Source organism: Bombus terrestris, chromosome 14 (assembly GCF_910591885.1).
Source record: "Bombus terrestris chromosome 14, iyBomTerr1.2, whole genome shotgun sequence".
NCBI lineage: Eukaryota > Metazoa > Arthropoda > Insecta > Hymenoptera > Apidae > Bombus > Bombus terrestris.
The window spans coordinates 10,422,559-10,448,549 of record NC_063282.1 but is presented as its reverse complement, the minus strand read 5'-3'; the positions used below and the strand labels follow the sequence as shown (position 1 = coordinate 10,448,549).

Sequence of the window (25,991 nt, the reverse complement as noted above, 5' to 3'; positions counted from 1 at the left end):
TTGTGTAAAGATAGTAATACACCGTATAAACCTTCACTGAAAAACGCACGGAACTAAGAATGTCATGGGAATATCGTTTCTGTTTGTGGAGAAGAAAGGAAATATTAAGACCACTGTGATCTGTATTCTTTTTTAGAACTGAGGAATTTTGAAGCGGAGAATAGAATACGCGTTCGTAGCATAACAGATATTCTATGCATATATGCACAGGCACGCACATAAGCGCACGCATGTGGGAACAGCAACAGAAGAGATTTATTAAAATCACGAAGGCGACACACGTGAAAAATTTGAGACACATCTTTCGTTCGCGGATGTTTTCACGGAAATTCGTGAAACTTCTCCCTGGAAGTTCGCAGATGGATCATTCGTAATTCAAAGATGCATCCATCTTGCATATACCTATGTATGCGTGAGATGCTCGCATTTGCAAACTTCTCGGCAGTTGCGTTAGTTCATTTCAAGTGTTTGTTTTCTTCAACGTTAGTTCGGCATTCGCAAACATTCTTCGAGATGCAAACTCGTAAAAAGAGGGCTCACAGGCTGCAGGCTAGTTTCTTTTTTCCCACCCTGGCTGCATCTACCGTTTATTCCGATCTATTCGCGTATGACCCATCGTTCCTCTTTGTTCGTCGAGTGTTACGAAACATCCTTTTCCATCCAGATATTGCACTTCGGTAAACAACCCCAACCATCTAATCTTTTCATTTACTTTCTTTTTTTTCGAACTTCAATTCGATATCGCAAATTACTATTGACGCGTTAGATATCTCTAACAGACTTCGAAGGCATTTCCTTTTTATCTTTTCACATGGATCCTGTATCTGAGATCATTTTTAATCATAATGTGAATTTTATCAAAGTATAAGATTCAGTAAAAAAGCAGTAGGTGACTAGAAAAAGTACTTAATATCTTCTTATACAATTAGCAGCTTATAGGTTTAAATTATCTAATTTTAAAAATCATTTCAGTAATAGGTAAACCTGATGAAAATTATTTGTTCATGGCATTGAATCTGTAGCTTTTCAATTTATAAAAAAACAAATTGTGCAATAATAGAAATATAATTCAGGAGTCCAATATACCACCTATAATTTTGCCATAGAATGAAATTATAAATTGTAATTCGCCGGATAAGGAACTAAACTGTCGGCATCCTTAAAAGCTGAACCACACGATTAAACTTGAATTCTCGAAATTTTGTCTTACATGACCACAATTCTTAGTCTGCCATGTTATTACTTGATTATGCGTTTTTGAGTGTTTTGAAACGCACCACCTAAGTTTTCGACCAGATTAACTTTCTTGGAAAGTGTATTTGCATAATATTACGTAAAAACGAGTTCGTTTTGTATGCATCGTTTAACAGCAAGTTTCATAAAATTGCGTTGCATTCTATTTAATATTCGGAGGAATTCAGCGTATCGATTGAAATTCACGATCAAGCATTTCGAAGGGATTGAACTTCTTCTACCAGCTAACGTTCGACAAGCTCCTTCATAGATAGAAATTTTATATAATTCGAACAGAAAGGATTTATCCAATTGTAATCTCACCACTACACGCTATTTTCGAGAGTTGTTTTCAGAGATAATCATAATTCATCCTGATGGTTGCAAACGTGCTACGCAACTTCTTTATTAATTCATTTTGCAATACTCTCACATACTTCGTTTACGCGATTTCAGAATTTTTTAAAATATGCATCGGCGTACATTGCCGCACAAAAATATTCCACGGTTTGTTTATTATTTACAAGATTTAATCTCGTTACAAAATCACGAGTAACCATCATAATCTTTATGATTTATATAGAGTGGAATATTGCAAAGAATGCAGAAAATACTCGATAAATGATATACTCACACTCGCATATGAGATTCATCTGCATACACTGGCGTGTACCATAAAATTAAACACGTGCATAACGATCCAGAGCACACGAACGTCCTGCCGGATACTTGGAAATGAATACCTGCGTGCGTTCCACGCGATAAATACGAAGCGCATGCGAACCATGGTTATGCGGGAAGGTTAACAGGAATTCGCAAACGCGCTCTAGAAAGTTATTTCAGTAATTAACAACGAATCGCATCGTGTCGAAGATTCATTTCAGATGGTCCAAAGATTAATGCATCTCCTTTATCGACAATTGGTCAAGTATACGTATATTTGACAGGTTTTCAAGTTCGTTTCTCTCGAAAACGAAGCTTCCACCACCACGCTTCTATCGAATTGATTCTTGATTTTCGCCTTATTTCGAACCACAGAATTTCCCTGATTTTGTTTGTACCACGAATTTAGACCCACGTTGTATTAATTTTCGTATCATTCAGAGGTAGCACTTTTATATTTATACAATTGCAATTTCGTACCATGGAAATAATATATACAACCTGATAAGAAAGCACTTCGTTAAAAAATAAAAATGCGTAGAAACATTTTTTGAAGCTACTGCATACGTAAGCTACATATGTAACATCTTATTATAGAAGAGAACGTAGAATGTAGAACAATTTGGTGCGACTCGTAAAATAAGATTCTCAAGCTCCGTAATAAACGGTATCCTAGTTAACAGTTGTAAATGTTTTAAGCACGCCTTAAATACAGCATATTATATGAAGCCAAGAAGAGTACTCGAGCGCCCAACAAAATTTCTCTTCTCCCACTAACACGAGGGTAGTTTCTATTCTCTTTAGATACGTTTGGGTACACCAGCGGCTCTTCCGGCCAGCTAACGCAAACACTAATACATCCGCCAATTTTCGTTCGCATTTCCTCCCTCGTCTCTCGGTCTCGTTTTCCTTCCTCTCTACTTAACCTGAGTTTCACTGATAAATCGACAGGGCGTTTCCTCAGGCAATGGGGTAGCTTTAAATTTACTCGAAAAAAGGAACGGGGGGAGGGAAAGTAGGAGGATGAGAGATAGGGAAACCGTGACGAGGGTAAGAAAATCGAAGGGATGGGTAAAGGAATGAGAAACTGGTGGAGCAAGATTAAACAAGGTAAAAGGAATGAAACAAACATTGAAAAAAGCAGCGAGATGCAAATGAAAGTTGAAAGAAAACGAACATAAGGACGAAAGACGTAGGTAGCCTGGATCTGAAATTTTCATTGCAATTATTTATTCACGGTCGGAATTTAGTAAGTTAACAATAATAAATTGAACAACACGATGGTAAATTTAATATATTTGGACCTAATCGATTATTATGCAAATGCTATAATAAATGCAACGGTATGCAAATATGATAAAATAATATCATAAAGTAATACTGTGATAAAACTAAAAAATAAGATTTACAGAGAAATAGGACAAAATCGTAATGGTGGCGCTTTTATCCGAATCGAAAGGACAGGAGAAGAAATAAGAGTCTGATGGAGAAAGATTAAACAAGATAAAAAGAAAAAAATAAACAGGGAGAAAAGCAACGAAATGCAAATGTAGATAGAATGGACGCGAGCATAAGCGCGAAAAATGCAGGTAATCGGGATCTGAAATTCCGATTGCGTTTATTGGAAGGTCAGTAAGGAAAGCCAGGGCAAAGAATCCCCTGTCGTGCTATTGGCGATTTGTAATTTGATTATCGAGGCTCAATTCCAAGAGGGTGGCGATTCCATTGTCATCGATGGTAAGCGCCTACTCCAGGGGAATTCAATTTTTTAGTTTCTTCGAGAAAATGCAGTCCCGCAGCACGAATAAATATTAAAACTCGATAAGACCGGCGGCCTCGGCGCGCTTCCAGCACTTCGCCGCTTCTTCGTTTGCATATTGACTTTGACGTCTAACAAGGTAGGGTTACGTGAGAGTGGAAACTACTCGGAAAAGTGCGGACCCCTGTAAATTGATCGAACACGAGCAGCGCATACAAGAGAAGGAAATTCTCGTTGCGGATGTTCTGTTGTTTCTTCAACGCATAAATTTCTTTCATTCGATTTAAATTGCAGATTCTAAGTCCCTGTATTGCACTGCTTGGTAAATACTCTATCCTTTTTTCGAAAGAGAGAGAGAGGGAGGGAGAGAGAGATTAAGAAAATTGATCGCAAGATAATAACGTTCGCTGAAGCGAAACAATTAAGTAAAAACAATAGCATTAAGGTGAAATATAAGGAAGATAAGTGTAGGAAAAGGTCTAAAGCCAAGTCATCCGATAATCCAATTGAGTACTTTCCCATGGAAACGACGCGACGTCTCTAAGGTTTCCCGAAGGAATCACTTTCACGCCGATAAATCGATCGTAGCTACTTGAAAATGAATCCATATTGTATTAACGACGGACGAACGACGAGAATCATATTCAGCGAACTCTGTTCGCGATTGTCTATGAATAGCGAAAGAATAGATAAAGGCCTACCAAGAAAATGGAGAGCCGATCGGAAGTGGGATGCGAAACCATTTCCCTGACCTGAATTCTAACTGGTAAACGACTTTGCTAACTACGGGAAGATCCACGAGTCGTGGGCTTCCAACTTGCAATTTTCAAGAGAAAAAAGCATCATCCGTTATTTCGTTAATAATGTAAACAGGCAATACAGCGTTCGCACGGAAAATCGAGGAACCAGAAATTCATGCTTTTAAAGGCAGGATTGGTTTACGACATGTTGTGTTCACTCTCGTATTTTTCTGCCAATGTTTGCCGCCAGTTTCCACTTAACGATTACTCGATATCTAATGCAAATCTATAAGCAAATCTAATGTTGAACTTTATAGTGATTAGATTGCAGATATTTTTGCAAATTCATATTTTTACAAATATAACTAAGAATTCAAAGGATGAAGGTTTAATATCTACGCAATCGTGGATTTTATGTTCGTCTTGGAAAACAAGGACGGAGCACAAAGTCGGAGACGAAAAAAAAAGGAAAGAATACGATGATCAACCGAGGAAAAGTAATAGGGCCGTTTGCAGAAGTAAAGAACAAGTATGGATTTGTTCTCACCCTTGCGAGAGAGCAACAAAAATTGGGGGAGCAGTATGTTTTACGGCTTCTGGAGAAGATTCGATCCGAATTGGTTTCCTAAAGGATCATTTTCTTTTCCCCCGTATTATGACCCCACCGCTCTGTATGGCTTTCGTTCCACCATCGTTGTAATGAATTGACACCATGCCGCGGGCTAACGTCAAATATAACGAACAATATTGATCACTGGTTACTCTTCGTGTACCTACAGTCAGTCACAAAAACATACATACATCTACCTAATTTTGTGTATCTAACTTACCAAGGAAACTAAACACTTTATCACAAAATTATTTAAGTATATTTACTTGCCAATAAGTGTTTTATTTTTTCACGAAAACTTGCTTTCTTGTCAATAATACGATTACGATTACTGGGATATCCTATATACGAAGTATTACAGATGGAGAAATTTGTAAAATTATTTGCAAATTCGTTCCTGTATTCGTTTTAAAAATTGATTTCAAGGTTCGTTGATGTATTCGTGATCGTTGGTGTAATTATACGAGCTTTCAGACGCGAACGTTGCAGTCTAACAATTGCTGTTACTTCTGTGTCATTGTCCGTATTCAATTATTAATTACGCGACACATTCCTATGGAAGACAATTTGAATCACGCTTCCTTGCCTCGCGATATAAATTGCTGCAGCCCGCGGAAATTTCACTACGATTACGTCTGTATACGTGAAAAATTCTTAGTTCCATGAAAGAGAATTACACTGAGCACTAAAATATGAAATTGACGAAAAAAATAGAACCGTATCGTATCATTCTACGTTTTTATATTACACTCCTAAAGCTACGTTATTATTGAATATTTGCATTACTTTTATTTCGCGTAAATATGTATGAAAATCATTACGAATATTAAATCTATATTCTATCAAATTATCGAATCATACTTAGACTGTATATGCATATTGCGTTTTAAAGATGTTTACAGAACACATAATACAACGATACGCAAAGATCTAAAGATATGTAAAATATCCAAAGTAGAATACTCGTTATGGTATTTAGTAGACGAGACAAATTTCTATTCAAATTCCATTTCTTCAGTTGCTTTCATAGAAACATGAATTTGCATAACTATCCACGGTCTAATCGTATTAAATCAAATTTCTCGGCACGTACTTTCCCCACCAGTTCCGCGGCTCTATTAAAGAGATACGACTCATTCTCATTTGGAAAAGTTTATCCCACGGAAACTAACAGTGCACAACTCACTAACGATTTTCAATTCGCTTAAATTAACTTGTCGTTTTTCGCTCGGAGCGCAGTTAGTTAAGTTTCGCGTTATGGCATCCGACAGTTGCCGCGGTTGTTTCGTCGAACCGAACATGATGTAGCAGAGCGTCCTGGCTGATTCTCTTTTCGCGATTACTACGCTTTCTTCGAGTTTTCGTCGGAGTTAGAATGGAAACGAGATTCCATAGTCCCCTCACCACTCTCGCATATTCTCTGCGAGTCTTTATCTATGCATAAGTACCCGCGTGCAGCGAACTTTGTCGATGCAGATTTCTTTTGCGTGTTAACGCACTTTCGATGTCCCCTCGAGTTGTTTGGATGCAGACCACAGAGAAGGCTAAAGTTCTTTCTCCTGTGAAACCATCATAGGAATATGAAAACATTTTACGCGACCAGCTAACACGATTTGTTGCATGTGCGCGACAGAAAAAGTGGACTAGAAACTGATTTTCTAGTTTATCGCGAGGATAATCGAAGATCGCGAGTAAAAAACGTAACAAGCCTCTACTTCTTATTGTCACTGGTGCATAGAGTAACTTCATTCTTGAAAATCTTTGCAGCTATGAAAAGCGAGAATCGATACCTCAAATTTGTAAAAGAATAAAAAAAAGAAATTTCTCCTTGAAAGAACTAAATTCCTGCTTGATAAAAAATCTTTCTACGCGAGACAGATCAGAGAATTTCTATTTCCAGTCAGGTTAGTCGGAAGGTCGCGTTGAACCTCGGGAAAGTCAAGAAGGAAACCGTGGAAGCCAATAAAAGAGCCGGTTACCGGAAGCGCCCACCAATAAAAGAGAGAATGCACGAGCGTCGATAAATATCTCGCGAAAATTATCCTGTTTACCGAGTTTGGTCTACGAAGGATCCTCGGACAATGGAAAAATAACGAAATTTCATCCTTAAAAGCACGAAAACACAAATCGACTTGCTCCGTTTTCTCTTCTCCTATCGATTTCCCTCGAAAACGTATGGAAAACCACTGGCGAAAGATAATCGACAGTACGTAGACACACGCCGTGAACTGAATTTGACGAGCCATCGGCAATAATCTGCGAATATCGTTGCTCGTTTACCTCGAGTAATACTCCGTTATTTCGAACGGGCGAGATACCGCTTAAAACCAGGAGGCAGGCAAGAAAGTCATTTTCTTGGTGGCGAAACTGCTGTTCGACGGTAGAGAGGACAGAAGGGAACGGAAGGAAACATAAGAACGAATAGCACAAAAAGGAAATACGCGAAGAAACCCAGTGTCGTGTAAACGCACCCTTTACAACGGTCTTTCGTGAGCTGTTTCCTATAAAGAATTTCGTTATAACGTAAATAACCACCATTATTACGGCTCCTCGCTATCAAAGGAACTTTTCATTCTGTTAGTTACCGTAAGAGAAGAAAGGGGATCGGACTAAACGACTGGTTTTAAGAATATTGAGCAAACCTGGCCTTTTATGACTTTCTCGAAATTACTCGTTATCTTGGATTCTTAACGTGACAACATCGGCTACAACAGAATCATTTTTGGCACTGGTATCACTTTCTTATTAAATGCGCCCGATGTTTAGCGTAGTACGTACAATAGAACCGCATATATCTGAATTCCATATTTCGACACATTTTGAGAAATAACGACGCTAATTTTCAGTACAGTAGAACTCCATTTACGTTGGAACTCCATTTATCTGAACTTGTCAGAGGGCAAACAGTTTATGTAATTGGAGCAATTATCACCACTACCTACTATTTTTCATTCATATAATAGGAGCTCAGGTTCAGATAAATGGATCCAACCAGCAAAAGCTCAGTTAATCGAGCATTAATTAAAATTTCGCTCAGATAAATGCAGTTGACATAGATGGAGTTCTGGCGTATCAGATATTTTAACTGCGCAAAATAAGGTAGACACGCGCTTAATAGATAGTGCGACAAACACCAATAAGACGTTAAGCAAACGTCGTTAGTCCAATTATTGCGCCGCTAAGGATAATAGCCTGAAAATGTTCGAACTAATTTCACACAAAAGGAGACAAGAAAAAACGACGACCTACTGTTCGATACGAAAAACAAAGCAGAAGAATCACATCGCGTGTCTCGCTTTTAATTAACACGACCGAGGAAACTTTCAATCGGTAATTGAATCAACGAGACTTTTTAATTTCTACTTTCGCGATGACGTCCGAAATTGCTTTCTCGGCGAAAACTCGGCCACGATGAAAACCAAAAGAATTTTAATTGCCGCACAACGCTTTTCGACGTTGGCCACGCGAGAAGGAACAAATTGTTTCCTATCGAACGTTAACTTGACGGAACGCCAACTGCTATACGAGACTCAACGAACAAGTTGCTTTGAAATCGTCACCGGCTTGATTGCATTTTCCCTGTTCTTTTTTCCTTTTTTCTATCGAAAGCATATTTCCCTGACGGCGAATTCATGTTTTGAATAAAATACGCCAGCCGAACTACCTACGTACTACGTTACTACCGTATTATCTGCTTCCCTTCTGGAAGAACGCGCGTCTCTTTCCAGTCAGACGGCTTTATCTCCTGTCCGCTTATTAATCGCGATTTCCACTACCTGTATATGCACGCTTAGTGTGTGTTACTACTTACTGTACCGGGTGTCAGGGAAGAGATAGACTTATCAGACTCGCTTCGCTGACTGGTTGAAACGTTGACTCGATCAATAAACAATGTCAGATCTTTCGATCTTAAAATTATAAGTATACGAGTGAAAGCATATAGTGCATGTAGAGAAGCAAATTTAGCTGTCTCAGATGAACGGATATAACAAGGAAAAGAATTTCTATTTGATACGTTCATAAAACATTTTACGCGCGATATACAAACTCCTGTTAGATTTTTCATTTTTACGCACATAACTGCGTTCCGAGAATATCCAGTGTCGCGCCTTTTAGCTGGATCCTGTCATTTTATAGTTGGGAAAATACCCAATTTACCGTGAAAGTTTCAGCAACGCGGCAACAACTCAATTATTTTCTCTGAGTACGAGGTGTAAAAAGCCAACCATGAAACATTGTCTCGCTTCATATTTAATCCGTTTTTCCAGCTCGAGATGGAGAAGCCATTTTCCTTATATTCACATCGGAAACATTCTGGTTATAAAAAAAGGAAAACCGACGACGGCCGGTTAATTTGTAACCGACTAATTAATAACAGGTGACTTCAAAAGGGGCATCGTGTTCAGCGATAAAGGACTCTCATTAAAATCTAGTAGATTTAAATAATTATACGAAGCCGATTTAAATTACGAAACGTGGAGCGCATAAGTTAAAGTAAAATGAAGCCTTGTGTAACTTATATTTGCTGTTTCCATCTTCTCATTACCTGGCTTTCAGCATTACCCCCAGCTTTGGAAACGTTTAAATCGCGTTAAAGCTTCATTAATGTTATAATTACGATCGATTTACAATTGCGTTACGTAGAATAAGAAGATAATACTATTTTTGTGCTATATGTTATAGGGATACAAGCACTAGTTTGTACAATGGTTTTACTAAAGTTTTATAAATATACGTTACGACAATATTGAAGATATTGTTAAGTATTACAAATATTATAATTTTGTATCTCTCTCTCTCTCTCTCTCTCTCTCTCTCTTTCGTACTCATTGCCACAAAAGTTGATAAAAAATTGAGTACGAGAGATAAACGTTTCATTACGAAGATTGCAAATAGTAATCGGTGGATAAAATCCGAAAAATTGAATCCTGTGGTAGAAAAATATAAATTCCAATGAAAATCAAGCGATTAATGGAAATTTAAGAGCCGATTCGGATTTACTAAGCGATATTTAACTGAATATTCGAACTTTTTCAAACCTGTAATTTTGATTGACTTAATAAGACATCCCTTTGTCCACTCTCGTTGAAGATTAAAATTCTTTTTCCTCTCTTATACCACTCTCGTTAAAATTAAGTTAAACGAAAATTAAGGAATATCGTATAAAATATGCTGAGCGGGTAAAATTAACAAAGGAGCCACCGCCGAGCTCACGGCGTGTATCTCACTTAATCATTCCCCTTTGTTTAAAAGGTGATTTGTTTTCCATAAAATTTCATGTTGCCACCGCCGATGTTATATCGCCACGCGATTAGTATAATAACGTTGACGTCATGGCAGCTGCACCATGGGAATCAGGGATGCCAATCGGGTTAGACGAGAGCCGAAATTCAATATTTACACTGGCACAGAAACTCTACGGTAATCAGACCGCTGAGTAATTGGTAACGTTGCTTCTCAAAGCGGAACCTAGTGAAATGCAGAGGCGCGCCTCATTGCTCTTTGCTTTGTCCCCTTCTGTTCCAGAAAACTTTTTATTCATCACTAGGTACCGTCTCGTGTACAGCCTTAATAACATTTAGGTATCGCGTAGCTTTAACCGATAATCTCTTTCGACAATTCTCTTTACGCCACAATATATTATAATCTTTATTTTAAAATTATAACAGCATTTAATATCAACAAGATCTATTAACTGGTTTCTTTTATCATTTAATAGTACTCGGAAATCATTCCTAATCGAGAAATACGTTCGTCAACGTGTTACATCCCATTTACCTATCGAATAAAATAATATTTATAAAAAAGCATCTATAATGAATAAAATGGTAATTTGGTATGTTATAGTACATACCTAATAATTCAATTTTTACGATTATTTTTCTGCCGCAATATTATGCTTTCGTTGTTTGACACGAAACGAAATTAGCGTTAATGTACGAGCTGATTAATTGTCCGTGCACAATAATTTTCAAAGTAGGGAGAAGCACTCCACGCGAGCATATGAATGTAATTCGGCTCGTACAACGACGAGTGTTAATTAACTGTCTATCGTCCAGTGCTAAGTGTTCTCAAGTGTTATGATTATGGACGTATTACCCGCTACAATCAGTAGCTAACTAGCGGCACACAATACCGAAACCATGCAAATGAGTGGACAATATTAATAATAATCCATCCGAATCCACTTTACTCTATCAAAGTCTTCGATCCTACTCAATACGACAAGCGTTAAATATGTATGTCATAAATATGCGAAATAAGTAGAAAGCATGATTTATTAAAAATGTTTCTATCAAGAACTCATCGCCTCTCATCTTCGGCTTATATTACCCACAATTTAATATGTTAGAATTATTAAAGTATTTTAGAAAAGGTTAAGAGTTATACGTGTGTTTTTAGTAATCTCTCATAGAAGTAAAGTTGTAAACTATTCGTAACATTTGCTTTAATTGTTTTCAGTTTTGGTCTGCCTACGTTCCATGCGGTGCGGCACAGTTGAATGCGGTTCAACTTTCCTTGGAACAGATCGACGTGATCCGCCGGCTCGCCGAGATGAATGCTCAACATTTAACTTTGGTTACCTCCGTCAAAGGTGAGCTTCGAAACTTCAATTCACGATCAGTTTTTAATTGCCAAATATTGATCTGGAAAAGGACAGAAACATGGATCTTTTTTTTAAATACATGAATTTTTTAAATTATTAAATAGTATTTTGATTTAGTAATCATTGACCCAAGTAATACATGAAAAGTACATTAATAAAATTGCTATGCGAATAAAATTGTTGATCGCACTAATTCTACTACTTTGATTATATTTTACCGAAGCTTTAAGATCTACATATATAAAGCAGCATACATTTAATATAATTGAAATTATTCTTTCAAACATTAAACTATATAACAGTTTTTATTTCACAATGCAAGATATGAGATTTAGAGTTTGTTCGGTTCAACTTACGAAGAAGAGATAAGAGCGTCTTGAGGAAGATTGGTGCACAGAATATCAAGGTGTACGTAATGGTGCAAGCAATATTTATCAGGTACGATTCCCTAAGGTTGCTACAGAAATAAAAAATGCAGCTTCATAGCACTGAGAAACAGAAAAAGAGCGAGACTTACGTTCTACGAACGAACAATGCATTACAACGGATTTCGAAAGATTTACAATTCTTTATTTTACTACAGCAGAAATTGCATCGTGGAATGGAACTTCGATGTTGTTTGCTCCTTATTTAATTATTATTCAGGCTAAATTATATGTACGAGAAGGTACTATTTTAACAATTCTAACAATTCGTAAAAGTTACTTTGGAAAATGAAAATGTAATATAATAAAAAAATAGGAACTAAGTGCAGTAAACAAATCTCTTCTTTATTCTTTCAAATAATATGAAAACTCATTTTTGTATATAATATTTTCCAAGTGATGTACAAGATAAACAATTACGTTGTAACAGTTTTGCATATAATTCGAAATCAATAAAATTAAAAATCAATGCTACGTAAATGGACGTATGACCCATTTTAATTCACGAAAATTTAATGACTCATTGAAGCTAAAGATATTTTTGATGAACAAACTGTGCAGCTCCTGAAGATAAACAGCCATATTTTCGTAGCAGTGTATATGTTAATGGGTAGAGAGTTGTTGAAACGAGTCGCCCCTCGTATAAAATGAAAGATATTCAACGAATTGAACAAAGTATAATGCAATTATAAGTTTCTATAATTATCTTGCGAAGTTTATACAAGCGATGGAAATTAATAATTTTGAGGAACTCGGTACAATAACAGTCAATAAGCAGTAACAAAACAGATTTTCAAGTTTAAGATGTTGCTACTTGTTCTACTGATAATTAGATTGCTAGAATCGCGTACCAACTGCAAGTAACAATGGATGCAACAAAACGACAGAGTCGGGTAGGGAGTTTGCTCTCGAGGAAACTCAAGAGGACAAAGGAAACTAGTATTAATTGCTCGATTTCTCTGAAGCAGTATCATTCAAGAGGAAAGTAATTATTGGTTCCAACTTGGTAGCACCGTTTCATATTGTCGTAGCTTTACCGACGGTTGAGAAAAATGTTTGCTTATCGGCGGCTAGTTAATCGATAAAATTGCCTTCATGCAAATTTTCACGTCGCTTCTACTCTTTCCTATATTTTCTCACTGAGTTAACGAATAAAGTAGTGCAAAAATACACTGTAACTCGAGGCTTTGTTTCCACGAAAATATCCTATTTGCTCGTTTAAATCAAACAATTTCACAAATCGAACAAACAATTCCTACACGTTTTTTAAAAGCAAATTTAGTTTCATTCATTACTGCGTAGATTGACGTCAAAATTCCGGCGCACTTATATTTCGTAAAATATAGCTTTGCCAGGAATACACCGAATATTCTTTCGCAAACTAAATTAAAATTTTCAAATATCGTAATAAAGTTCAATCCATTCGTCGACGGCGACGGTTCTATTAAAAATATGATAAAATCCTATTTGCCGCCAAAGACATTTTTCTCTCTCATCCAGCTTTGTTCGATCAAACAATACGCAAGTTTCGGACTTTTAAAAACGCAAAGTTATTCCTCTGGCAAAGAGTTTGGAAAATTACCACAGAGAAGGACGAAAGAGAATGATAAGGAAGAAAAACAAAAACGAAGGAGTCTATAACCTGCGCGAGGAAATTTGCAAAAGTTTCGGCGACAAGTAACCCACGTCGGAAAGCTGTCAGCCATTTTCATAAGCTCAAGAAACTCTGGCAACTAGGAAACCGAATCGGGGTCGCAAAAGGAACATCCAACGGAAAGTCAGGAATAGAACTTTTCACTTGTCTTTTGAGCCTCTACATGCATTTTCCTTGAATTCTCAACGAAGCCAGACAGTTCCACGCGGAAACCATTACCAGGGTAACGTAACGGAAATATACGAAATTAAATAAAACCAGAAGCCCCGTAGGGAACTTCTTGACAAGTTATGTTTATAATACAGAATCCTTACAATTGAAATTTTAAGCACAGTCCTGGTTCGAGATAATCTTCATTTTTATAGTTGAAACCTGAAGATGATCGTAAAACCAGTCTTAATTTGCTCTTAATCTAAAATTTATGATATGGACGCTAATATTTCCTATACAGTATGAGACAGTATAACTTAAATTCGACGCACGAAAAATTTTCAACCAGGATACTTAAAAAAATACGAAGCTTCGTACAAATCCTATCAGAGTGTTGTAACATCAATTTGCAACTTAGTATCGTGTCAAATGCGGTTTCTACGCCCACGTTTTTCCTTCGCAAAAGAACCTCCCTAATATTCCCGTTGAATATTTTACGACCCCATTTTTTATCACTATGGAGTGAACAAAATTCTTCGAGTACTTTGGAAAGAGAATTTATCTTCGATGAATGGTCAGTACGTTAGCATAACTTCCAATTGTGTGACCTATTTTAAACTTGCACTAGATTCTTAGAATTTCGCACTCGTATTTGAAGTTTGTGACCTACATCTTGAAGTTCGTATTTGAACTTCAAATAATATAGAAATGGACGTTGTACTCGTGTTAACGTTTTTAACTGAGTTACATATGTCAATTTGTTATTGACTTACATACATATATTACGGTCGCAAGTATATACATGATAGTAGAGTCTTCCATATCCGAACTAATAGGAAGACAAAAATGTTTGCATAATGAAGCTTCTTTACTTTATAAAATTTATTTTACAACTTATTTTACCTTTATTTCACTCCACAACGTGAAATAGTGCGGAAAATAGTGCAAGTTCTAAAATAATTGTCATTTCAATTTCTGTCATTGCAAGTAACTCGGAAGGTTAGGTACAAACAGTCGTCAACAGAATTTTGCCAGTTGGAATTGCAGTGCGTACTCACGGTGCAACAAACGTAAAGCAAAGGTCACGTTATGCATGCGCCGTTGCAGAAAAATGAAAGGAGGACGTAAGGCAAGTGTGACAGTCGGAGTCGAGCGAAGTATAGCAAACGCCTTGTAAAACTTCTCACAAGTAACCTGCTCCAGAAAGCTGTCAACCATTTTCATAAGCTTGAGAAGCTCCGCCAAGTGAGAAACCGAAACAAGGTCGTGGAAGGAAAAGGGTAGTAGGTGGAAAAGAAGGTGATTCGTAGAGAAACTGGTGGTTAAACTCTGCAAAACCTCGTATGACTGATCGACTTATTAAATTCATACGTATATGGATACTTATCATTGGCTGAAGAGAATCGATGGTCGAATAGTACGTAACGATCACCTAATCTCATAACGATACAACAAACCAAATACAAACAAAATCCAAATAAATGGTAGAATTAAGAAATTATAAATTGTTCAGTGAGTGAAAAATTTAAAAAAGGTCAGATAAGATTCACGTGAGTTTCAACCAGTTTACGTCATGTGTATGTAACGAAACGATTTTATTCTGTATTTTCATTGTTTAAAAATAGGCAACGATAACTGTTGACAACTACATAAGCACAACTGATGCTGGGTAAATAAAAAATCAAAAAATAAAGAGCCTCCTTCATTCAGGAAGAAACTACAATTCTGTTACTATTAAAACGAACAAGCAGCGAATTATTTGCGTACTTACGTATTCTTCACTCGATTTGAATAATCTAGTATGAGAATACTAGGTCGTGTTCAACTTGTTCCAAGCAATTCCTTGATACCTCATTGGTCTACGGTGATAAGAATTTTTCTATGCAAATTCCACCCACTTTCCCGTCCTTTTAGAAATTTGCGGGCAACATTAAAAAAACCAACAAAAAGGACAAAAATAATTTTACCATGGCTTTTATTGAAGTGGAGAACCAGTTTGAGAGAATATTTGAGGGGAAAAAGAGGACATTTTATTGGAACAGAGATTAAAAATACATATTTTTCTAACTGTCGGCATATCTTCAAATTATTCTGTTCTTTATTATTATTCTGCTCTTTCAATCACGATTAAATCGATACATCGATAACGTGTTTATTTTTCTCAACGAGCATAACTTATCCTTTCCTGGTGAACAAATGTGGACAATTTCAAATATACGGATGCAATAAACGTACTAAACAAAGTGGTACTTTTTCATATTGTGTAGGTCTTATCGAAGCGCATCGAGAAGGCAAAATCGCAAGTCTTATCGGGGTGGAAGGTGGTCACTCCCTGGGGAATTCCTTAGGTGTTCTCAGGACATTTTACGGCCTGGGCGCGAGATACCTTACCTTAACGCATGCTTGCGATACTTCCTGGTGAGTACATTCCATACCACTTTCGAAAGATCCAAAAAAATTTATAGTCAAACTTCTAAATAAAGTTTGGGTAGGAGCGGAGGCAGATGTTTTCGCTATGGACCTATATGCATAAATCAACAGCTACGATCGAACAGAGTTAAATTTTCAGTTTCCAACATTTGGTGTTAAACTTAACGAACAAGATAAGTTGGATTCCAAATTTATTTTAGTATTTCTGTATTCCGTGTATAGTCTTCCAAACTGCCTAATTGACCTGATAGACCTTTAACTGTGTCTGTATCATTTTCTATAATATCAGTCCATTAATTATGTATCAAAATATACTCGGTACAATTCACATTGCGATAAATCGATAATCAATTCGAGAAGCCAGAATCTACGAGCAATTTAATTAACGATTGAATTACAACACACGCAATTTCATGTCGAAATGTTGTCATTGTATCGACCAAGTGATTTAATTCAGGTCTTTATACGTACGTACAAACATCTGCAAAACCGCAATGAGTGGCATAACAAAGGATAGAATGATTTTAAATATAAAAATGAATAAAACATTTAAGTTACAATTCTCGTTTCGGTTTCATAAATTTTCACTGTAAAAGATTGATCGTACAAATTTTCGGAGTGCAAGTATTCAATGGAACACTTATAATAATAGCGGAAGGAGCACATTAGTATTCAATGGAAAAAGTTTATTGCTGCCAATATTAGTCGACCATTCTATTCGTATGCTAATTCTTTTAATTTTATTCTTAATTATGCTACCGAGTACAAAATATACCCCGTAAAAATATAATGGGATCGTGAAAGAAACGTACAAAAGAAAAATGGTATTCTTTCAGTTCGGTGAGAAAAAAGGAAGTCCCGAAAGCATTGCTATCAACCGAAATCGCACATTGAATTGATTCCGTACAAAACATTTCTCAACCAAAGGACCCTTTTCCATTTCAATTAATCGGCCAGTGAAACTTCTTTCGTCCCGCTCTTTCGTCAAATACGACTACTACGAGTACTTTTTACCAGGTCGTTCGGCCCCGCTTTGTACCGTGATCCATCGCCGAAGAAAAACCTATGCCATGGCCGATCAACCTGAAAGAGCTCGACGCAATCTGAAACCTTGGCGCACAGAAAATTTCCTCCATCTCAGCGACTTCAGTACCCTGCCAAAAACCTCCATTCGCGTCTTACGTTCGAAGAAATGAACGGTCAAAAGAAGCTTGTTTCGAAAGGAAACAAAGGAACTTTGATTCTGATCGACAATCCTGTCTCAATACACAGCATAGTACATCCCCTTTCATCGATATTAGGACGTTTCTTGATCCCGAACTATATAAAGAAAAGATGAAATTCAAATACTACATATTCATTTATATTCATTTATATTTATATTACATTCGTTCGTATTCATTTCAATGCTATTCAATTGAAATCAAAACTTTACAATGGCGACAAAAATTACTCGTTCTCTTATTTTCTGATGCAGCATTTTTTTATCAGATTCTATACGTTTCATTCTCATAGAAAGATCTCATAGAAAGATTTCATAGAAATTTGTCAAATCTTTGGTAAGACACTTACGTTTTGACAAATTTCACGTGTTATTACTGTAAATTAACCAAATTGTCCAGAGTAAAGCAGACTCGTTAATAGTACATAGCACGTATAGGAATTACCCGCATGAAAATTCGTAAAAATGTTCCTTGTGTTTAGAGACAAAAATTCATGCGAATTATATTTATTCGATCCTAACTAAGCAGTGAATGGACCGAAAGATGCCTCAATGAGTCCACAGATTCCCGTACGTCCGATAACCGATTCCTTTTACGAGAAGTTGATCCTTCGCAGGAATTTCTTTCAGCATCGATTCCTCTCTGCATCGAACAAGTTTCGTGCGGTTTCCTTTTCAGTCGCTATATTTCAACGAAATTCCCCGTGTTCGCTATACGGTTCAATCTCCGGAGACCCGATCTGGGTTCCCGCATTTACAGCCCGCAAAGTTTCTTATTATTTTCTCTCTGTTCGCGAGAATCCCGAAATCGTCGCGCTCGGACTTTCCAGAAACATGGGATTGCTACTAGAATAATGTCGAAACGAGCTAGAAATGTGAGTTCCTTGAGGACATCAATCGTACAGGCAAGTTTTATGCGTCCCACGATACCCCACGCTCTGTACCGGGCTCCCTTGTAAATAAAGCTTTTCTTCATGCATCTTTTCAATTCTGTTGGGTTTTACCCTGGCGAACGGCGAGGTAAACATTTTAAATCCTTGTTCCTGCGAGTCGTATAGTTCTGAGATACGGTGACTTACGAAAGTATTTGAAAATTCAACGTAAAAAGTCTTTTATAGATATATCGTGCGTTTTATATGGAACTTTTTACAGTTCTGTTTGCTCAACAACGAGTAGATTGTAGATTTTTAAGCATTTATAAGAAACATAATTTGGAAAAATACATAAAATTTTCTTCATCTTTGCTCCATTGGGTCTAAATCCAATTTAGGTACAATAAATCTCCGGCTCCATTTGTTTAACAACGTCCATAAACATGAATTTACATGAATTTGACTACTTTAATTACTTAAATTTGTATCCCAGTGTTGATAAATTTTTGTCGATACGATTCACGAACAAATATCCATTCAGATATCCGACAAAAACCAACAAACTTATTTCACCGGTAGAACAACGGGTGGTTAAAAACTCGATAGATAGAAGCCCGAAAAACGTATCGAACGCGGCGGATAGGAGCAACGGAATAACAAGTTCCTTTCAAATAGCAGATACGCCGCTATTGAGCATCAATTTTACAGAAAACACTTCGCGAAGCTACAGACCTTAAAGCGTATCCACAACACGACCTACATACTTCCCACACCGAAAGCTCACCATTAAGATAGAATAATTCCTGTCACAAAGCTGGAATTTATACCCTCGAGAGTTTGCAACGAGGAGCGAGCCGGCTATGTATTCGTCTATGATTGTAAATGCAAAATGTACTACTCGATGGCCGATATCGTTACCCGTAACTAACAGTTCGAGTCCAAAGTATCAGACGACAATAGCCGCCGCGTCGACCCGATTCACAGCCTGCTTTTCAATCCTTGCCTACTTTACGAGTCCCTCGACGCCGTGGCTGGCGGCGCTGTAAATAAGAACCAGAGTCACGTTGTCCTCGAACAAATCTCTGTTTCGATGCTACATATTTTTCTCTTCTACAGGCCTAATGCGCCGTGCTTCGCCGCAAGGTGTCACGGATAAGGAAAAGTAGATACGTATGTGAGGGAAGCATGCCGAGAAAATTTTATCTAATGGAATTCAGCCTCCGTGTACAACGAATTCGTGTACATATTGTAATTGCGTTGGCTGAAAAGTTAGGGATCAGTCGAGACTAAACAAAAGTACAGCAAGTAAGAAAGTAAGTAGTTCGATTATCCGAACTAATTACTTACAGATTAGTTTCAAATTTGACCAATGTAATCGTGATAATCATGTCTCGGTACCGTGCTAACGAAATTTCAAAATATTTTCCATAACACACATAATATATCCATGAAAAATTTCTCGAACTGTCCCAATATTTTCGTCAGCCACTCTGTTTTCATTGAACTTGGTCTCGTCTCTAATTATTATCAAACAATCGTTTTCTTGCGACGATACCGGAATCGCTTTACAGAAAATGTTACGTAGGCCTAATCGATCTCTAATCCTTGACCTCCGTCTCTCCATCTTTTTCTCACATTCTCCTTTGTCTTCGTCCGCTATTTCCTCGTGGGAACGGGGGATTGCCAAGACGATTGGATTTCCCGCGGTTCTCGATGACGACGAGCTGTCGACCCTCCTTCCTCTGAAAACGTTTCCGCGGTGACATCGGCATCGAGGTGAGAATCGACCGGAGAAGAAAGATTACCGGCTTTCGTGGCTCGGATTAAATTTTCTATGGCTTCGCGAGTCGCCGACGATCTTTCGATCTTTTACCTTCTGAACTGCGACCACCCCCGAACGATTCTACGCCTCTGCCGAACTGTTCTTACGATCAGAAATTGCTTTTCCGCGCGGTGATAAATTATTTCTCGATTTTAAAACGATTCGTAGGATTTCGACCTGGCATTTCCTTCCTCTGATTAAATGAAATTTTTCCATTGGCAAATGAAAAATGAACTCGTGAGAAATCCATGTTTACCAAGTGAACAGACAGAAAGCGTGTGTATTAAAAAATTATTAAATCTTCCGGCGGCTTCACGCAAAAGAAGAAAGGAATTCTAACAGACATTTTCTTGGCAGGGCAGTCTGTTCAGTTGGCGAGACGAACAGTACCCAGGATTCGACACCAGGCCTCAGTGAGTTTGGAAAGGTAAGTTAATAAACGAAGTCACCATATACATGCATATGCAGGTAACAAGGAAAAGAAATGATAAGTCACTGTTCCCTGTTTTACAAAAAGATAATTTTTAAGTCGAATAAGCTGTCAATAAACAATCCCTCTTGCTATCTTTGTACGTCATAATGAGCAAGCAATTTTAAATCAAATTCCATCGAATTTTAATTCCATTGGAATAAATATTAATACATTGCTTGAATTTATAAATCAATTGCGCGAAATATTATATTTAAACTACGTTACTTATACTCGTTAAAACGTAAGCTGTACGGCGATTATATTAATAACTGTGCCATCAACGACCAAGGTAGTACATGAAAATGTTTTCTTGAAAAGATATTCCATCTCATTTAACATTTCGCTGGGAACAGTTTCTACAGCGTATTGAAAACAGGTAGGCGGGCAAATATTAAAGAATGATCGATCGATCGTCTCCGAGCGATAAACGCTATATTTATAAGTAACCGTAGTACTCTCGATGAACGAAGGTAAATAATAATCAATGAAAAGCAATCAATGACGATGCGCGTTCTATTTACGCCACATTTCTTCATTCTTCCTGAAGTTATAAGCGCGTGACCTATTTTAATAGAATCTCGCGGAGAAGTTTCAATTGTTAAAACGGAATGGGGAAAATTTTCCAGCCGAAATTCGTTGCACGAATCTCGATATACTGACGACAAAGATAAAAGAAATAAAGAAAGAGAAAAAGAAACACTGGTGAATTTTTTTGTGAACAGAGATGGGGACGAGATGGAGCATTTTTTATCGATCTTGCGGAATTTGCACTCTCTCGGTGCTAGTCTCTGTCGCGTGATAAAAAAAAGAAGAAAGGAAGGGGTTGGAAGCGGAAGAGATGCAAGCGAGAACGTAAATCAAATAAGCCATCTCTGCTATCTTCCCCACCACCTTTGCTTTTCAGTATTTCCATCCCTCTTTCACTAATCTCTCCCCTTCGAATTCTCGTCTCGTTCTACTGGATGCTGCCCTTTCCACCATTTTCTCTTTGTTACTCCCCGTTCTTTCTTCTTCTTTGCCTCTTTTCCCTCTCATTTACATGCGCACCATCGTGGACCACGGTTTCCATTGTGTTCGTGTGCAAGCTACATTGCCAGACGTAGCTCGATTGTTCAAGCACACCATCGACTATATTGAAACAACGTCGGTACAAAATCGTTATTGCGAAGGTACCACATGGCAACCTTGCTAGACAATTTACTACAAAATTCCACTAATCCGAGGATTTCAAAGCTATTCCCGGTTGTCTTGCTTCTCTCTCCTACTGCACCCTCGCCTCGACCTGCTGTTACAATACAGACTGTAAATAATTTCGTGATGTAACCGAGTTCCCGAAAGGATTTTCCTCGCGTTTGTTTCTTTCGATATTGAATTCAAGTGGCTTTCAATACCACTGTATGACATTACATAAGCATCCGGCGACGACGCGAATCTTTCGTATAAATCGCTGAGAAATAATCTAATATTTCGTTCCACGACGCTCGCGAGGAAATTGCGTTGTCTATGTTATTCGATGGTACAAGCTTTTGATGAAGAAAACTGACATATCGAGCTAAACATTTTTCGTAAAATGATAATATTATTAATACTTATAATATCGAAGGAAATTACTTTCCTCGCGTGCAATATAAATATTTCAAGTACATGCATATTTTGATTAATTCTGAAAGAGGAAGATTCAAACTGGATATTTTTACGAATTTCATATTTATAATATTGAACGCTTTTTTCACTAAAAATAAATATCAGGATACTTTAAAGTCTTAAATATTTGTCTATTGTCGTCATTTATATAGCATAAGGTATGAAAGTTATTCTCTTGAACAAAATAAGATAATATCGAAAAAAATATCCACCAGTTCGAAGTTTGCCGACCCGCATGGTGGCGAACGAAAAAGCTGAAAACAAACAGCGCGTTTCGTTAGAAAAGTGATCGCAAACAGATGCAAAAATAAAAGAAACTGACAGCTGGAAATCCTACGATCAGCTTCGTATTTACATATTTATTTGTCCTCGTGAGCCGCGTAACTTTTGCACGGAATATTTTTCTCATTTAAATACGAAACTGCATCTCTGTACCTTGTGGACCAAATATATTTCAAGAAAAGATTTCGTTTCGATGTGTATGTACACTAGTACACGATATTTACGATATTTTCCCTGTTCCTTTTCTATTTCCTTCTTCGATTACCTAACACTCGTATTGCACACCCATGGTATTCTCCTTCGTTGCTTCGCGTAAGCACGTGCACGCTTTTCTTTATAGAATACATACACTGGGAAACGCGGTATAGCTCAGCCAGAACACGATTCTTCGCGATAAGCTTAAAAATTCAAGGAAATACGTTACATCAATTTTTGAAAGAATATCTTGTATTCGTTGTTACTTCATTGCCCAGATCGATCAATGAAATTTGTATGGACATAACACATACACCATGGTTTTTTTGCAAAAGTTTTGACAAATATATTTTTTAAGCCATATCCTTTTGATATGCCATTTGATAATGCCAGAAAATAATCCATCTTTTCAAAGGTCTACGGTAGAATATTCCCTCGAATTGCGCGTGAAAATTATAGCTTCCGCAAAGTCAAATTATTTCCAGCAACCTCGCTAATAGAATCTCGTTATCTGAGAACGCGCGAACGTTTAAATATTCGTTATGAAGAAGGAATGGCTGCGCGGAAAGGTAGCTTAAATCGATGGAAACACCTCGTCCTCGTTGTCTGTACAAAATCGCGCATACCGAGAAAAACGAACATCACTGGCTTCTTGTTAGAACGGGAGTGCGCTCGCAAAAAAAAAGACAGCGCCCATTGTGTTCCTTCTTTTCCTTTCTCTCGTATCGACGTCCTGGTCTATGCACCGCAGCAGCTTTTTTCTTCTATTTTCGCGCGATAGGAGAGGCGGCTTGCTTACGCCATCGACTAATGTTCGCCAGTCGAAATGCCGACGCTTCTTCGTCCTCTACGCTATTTTTCAACCTTACCACCATCCATCCCCTCTCATCCTTTACCTTCACGATCTCTGATTTTTCCTCTTCTCCTCTCTTTCCTCCTTCTCTCGCACGTAATACCTCGGGACCATCCCGTCTCTCGTGTTACGAGAAACTCCGATCATCTTTCTTAATCAACGCCCTGTGAAATCGCGCCGAATTAAAGGTATCTCTTAAGTCCATGCACACGTACATATATACTGACCCTTCCGGCGTTTCAGAATAATTGCCTCCAAGTGGCACATGTTGTAATTGTGCGAGATTGCCGGGCTCCCATATTACTTTACCGCGGCATTAAGGAGCAAAGAGGGCGTAGCAATTTTCAGCACTACGATGTACCAGCACCCCCACTTTGGTCGCCAATAATTTTTGAATTGTACAAATTCTGATTACGAAATTGTTCGATTAATCCCGTTCCTTTTCTTTGCGCGTATGTAGAATGTGTAATTTCATAAGAAAATGTTTTCGATCGTTTGTTTGCAGTGAACGTTCGTGTATCGTGAATACAAATCGACTAAAATGTCCATGTATTCATGAGCAACAGTGTACACTTTGGTTTTTGATCTTACTGAAAAAACACAGCGGCCGCGCCAGAGATGAAAAAATCGACGCAGAATAATACGTTCAAAATGCAGTGTATGTAGTGTATGGCCAGTACGTGTATATTTTCGTTTTCGAGTTGCTCACGATTCACGGGCAATTAAGTTTTATACGCTAATCGGGCTACGGTATGAAACAGAAAACCACGGTGCATGGAACGAAGAAAAAGGTTCGCTAGGGTGGCGGATACTGGAGAGGGTGAAAAAAAGATTGTTAGAGCAACGCAACCTTGTACGGTCAATGTTGCGCTCTGTGAGTTTCGTTCTGTTAATTAAAGAGCACGTATACGTATGCATCACGACAGAATACACGACCATCCGTTATGTCAGTTAATTTCTATAATGTCCGTGGCAGCGGCGAATGCAAAACAGGAACACGTGGCTGCTCGAAAACTAGGCTGCCGAAACGAAATTCGAGTCGTTTTGCGTACGAATAAAGTTCACCGTGGCTGAAGGTAATGCAAACTATAAAATCATGTAATCTCTTTGGCGGGAGTGGTCAGCATGAAAATTTGCATTCTAACCGTGTTCATGGAATTACACGCGGTTCGACCAAATCCACGTATCGAAAGCCAACCTCTGTCGATCTTTAAATACGTGACAATTATTTAGCCACGTCATCGGCACGTTTAACAGTCGACGGTATTTATCCTACCTAGAGCCAAGAGTTAATTCAGTCACGTGTGCGGTGATAACGTACGCGATAATTCCTTGAAATTATTCTTGAAATTATACAGTAGTGTCACAGTGATGTGCTGATTTAATTAAGGGTCAACGTTGTGTTTCATAACGTAACATTTTGCTTGAAATTTCTTTTTCCATTATTGTATTGTCTGTTTTTTTCACGGTATGGTTATGAAAGAGAGTAATTTTCTATGGAAAAGATTAGTCAATTTTCTCGTCGCTATTTTTTTCGTCCTTCTAGTTCTTATCATTTTATGAAGTTCAAAGGACTCGAAGTATATAAAAGTGTGAAAACTCTCCATATAGAAGTATTTGTATTCGCACAATAATTTTTGTAACGACTGCAGAAAGTACAATTGTTTATTCAAAAGAAAAAGTCGATGTTTAGAGAGTAAGGGTTAACAAAAATTAAGCATGAAATATGCATACTTATATCTTATTATTTTTCAGGCAGTTGTCAGGGAACTAAATAGACTGGGAATGCTAGTGGATCTCTCTCATGTCTCAACAAGGACTATGAGGGCGGCCCTGCAGACGACGAGGGCACCGGTGATTTTCTCTCACAGTGCTGCCAGGGCACTTTGCAATTCCACTAGAAACGTGCCAGACGACGTGCTTAGAAATCTGGTAAGTTCCCGTGCAACCACATCGACATGGAAAAGTTAGGAGTGCATGGAAATGCGATAGGATAGTGCGGCAAGGTTAAGCCAATTTCGATACTCGATCAGACGAACGTTATGCGCTTCCCTTTCCATGAATTGGACACTGCATAAATCCTTGTTTCCAGTAGAATTCAATTCTTTTCAACTGTAACCTTTAGACAATAAAACGTAGTGTCGAAAGTCTACCAGAGCGTTCAATAAAAAATTAATAAAAAATATATATATATGTAAAATAGAATAGAAACTATTAAATACGACAAGCATAAAAATAATTAAATACAATAAAACAATGTTAAATCTTACGTATTGATGAAGCTAGAATATTCAACACCAAACTTCTTATTCTTTAAATGTAATAATATATATTGAGCTGGATAATAAGATCGTTCGA

The 25,991-nt window shown here is 37.6% G+C and overlaps 1 protein-coding gene and 1 long non-coding RNA gene across 9 annotated transcripts in view; one reads left to right on the top strand and one right to left on the bottom strand.

Annotated features, from left to right (window-relative positions):
• Positions 1-25,991, top strand: part of LOC100647944 (dipeptidase 1) — a 152,706-nt gene that overhangs the window by 109,794 nt on the left and 16,921 nt on the right. For all 8 annotated transcript variants that reach the window (XM_048412037.1, XM_048412039.1, XM_048412038.1 and 5 more), the window contains 4 exons: positions 11,468-11,600; positions 16,109-16,259; positions 20,545-20,614; positions 25,389-25,565. In XM_048412037.1, coding sequence (XP_048267994.1) covers positions 11,468-11,600; positions 16,109-16,259; positions 20,545-20,614; positions 25,389-25,565 — 531 coding nt within the window. The remainder of the gene's footprint in view (positions 1-11,467; positions 11,601-16,108; positions 16,260-20,544; positions 20,615-25,388; positions 25,566-25,991) is intronic.
• Positions 11,479-25,991, bottom strand: part of LOC105666499 — a 53,405-nt gene continuing 38,892 nt past the window's right edge. Inside the window, exon 7 of the long non-coding RNA XR_001099336.2 lies at positions 11,479-11,652. This is a non-coding gene — a long non-coding RNA (uncharacterized LOC105666499). The remainder of the gene's footprint in view (positions 11,653-25,991) is intronic.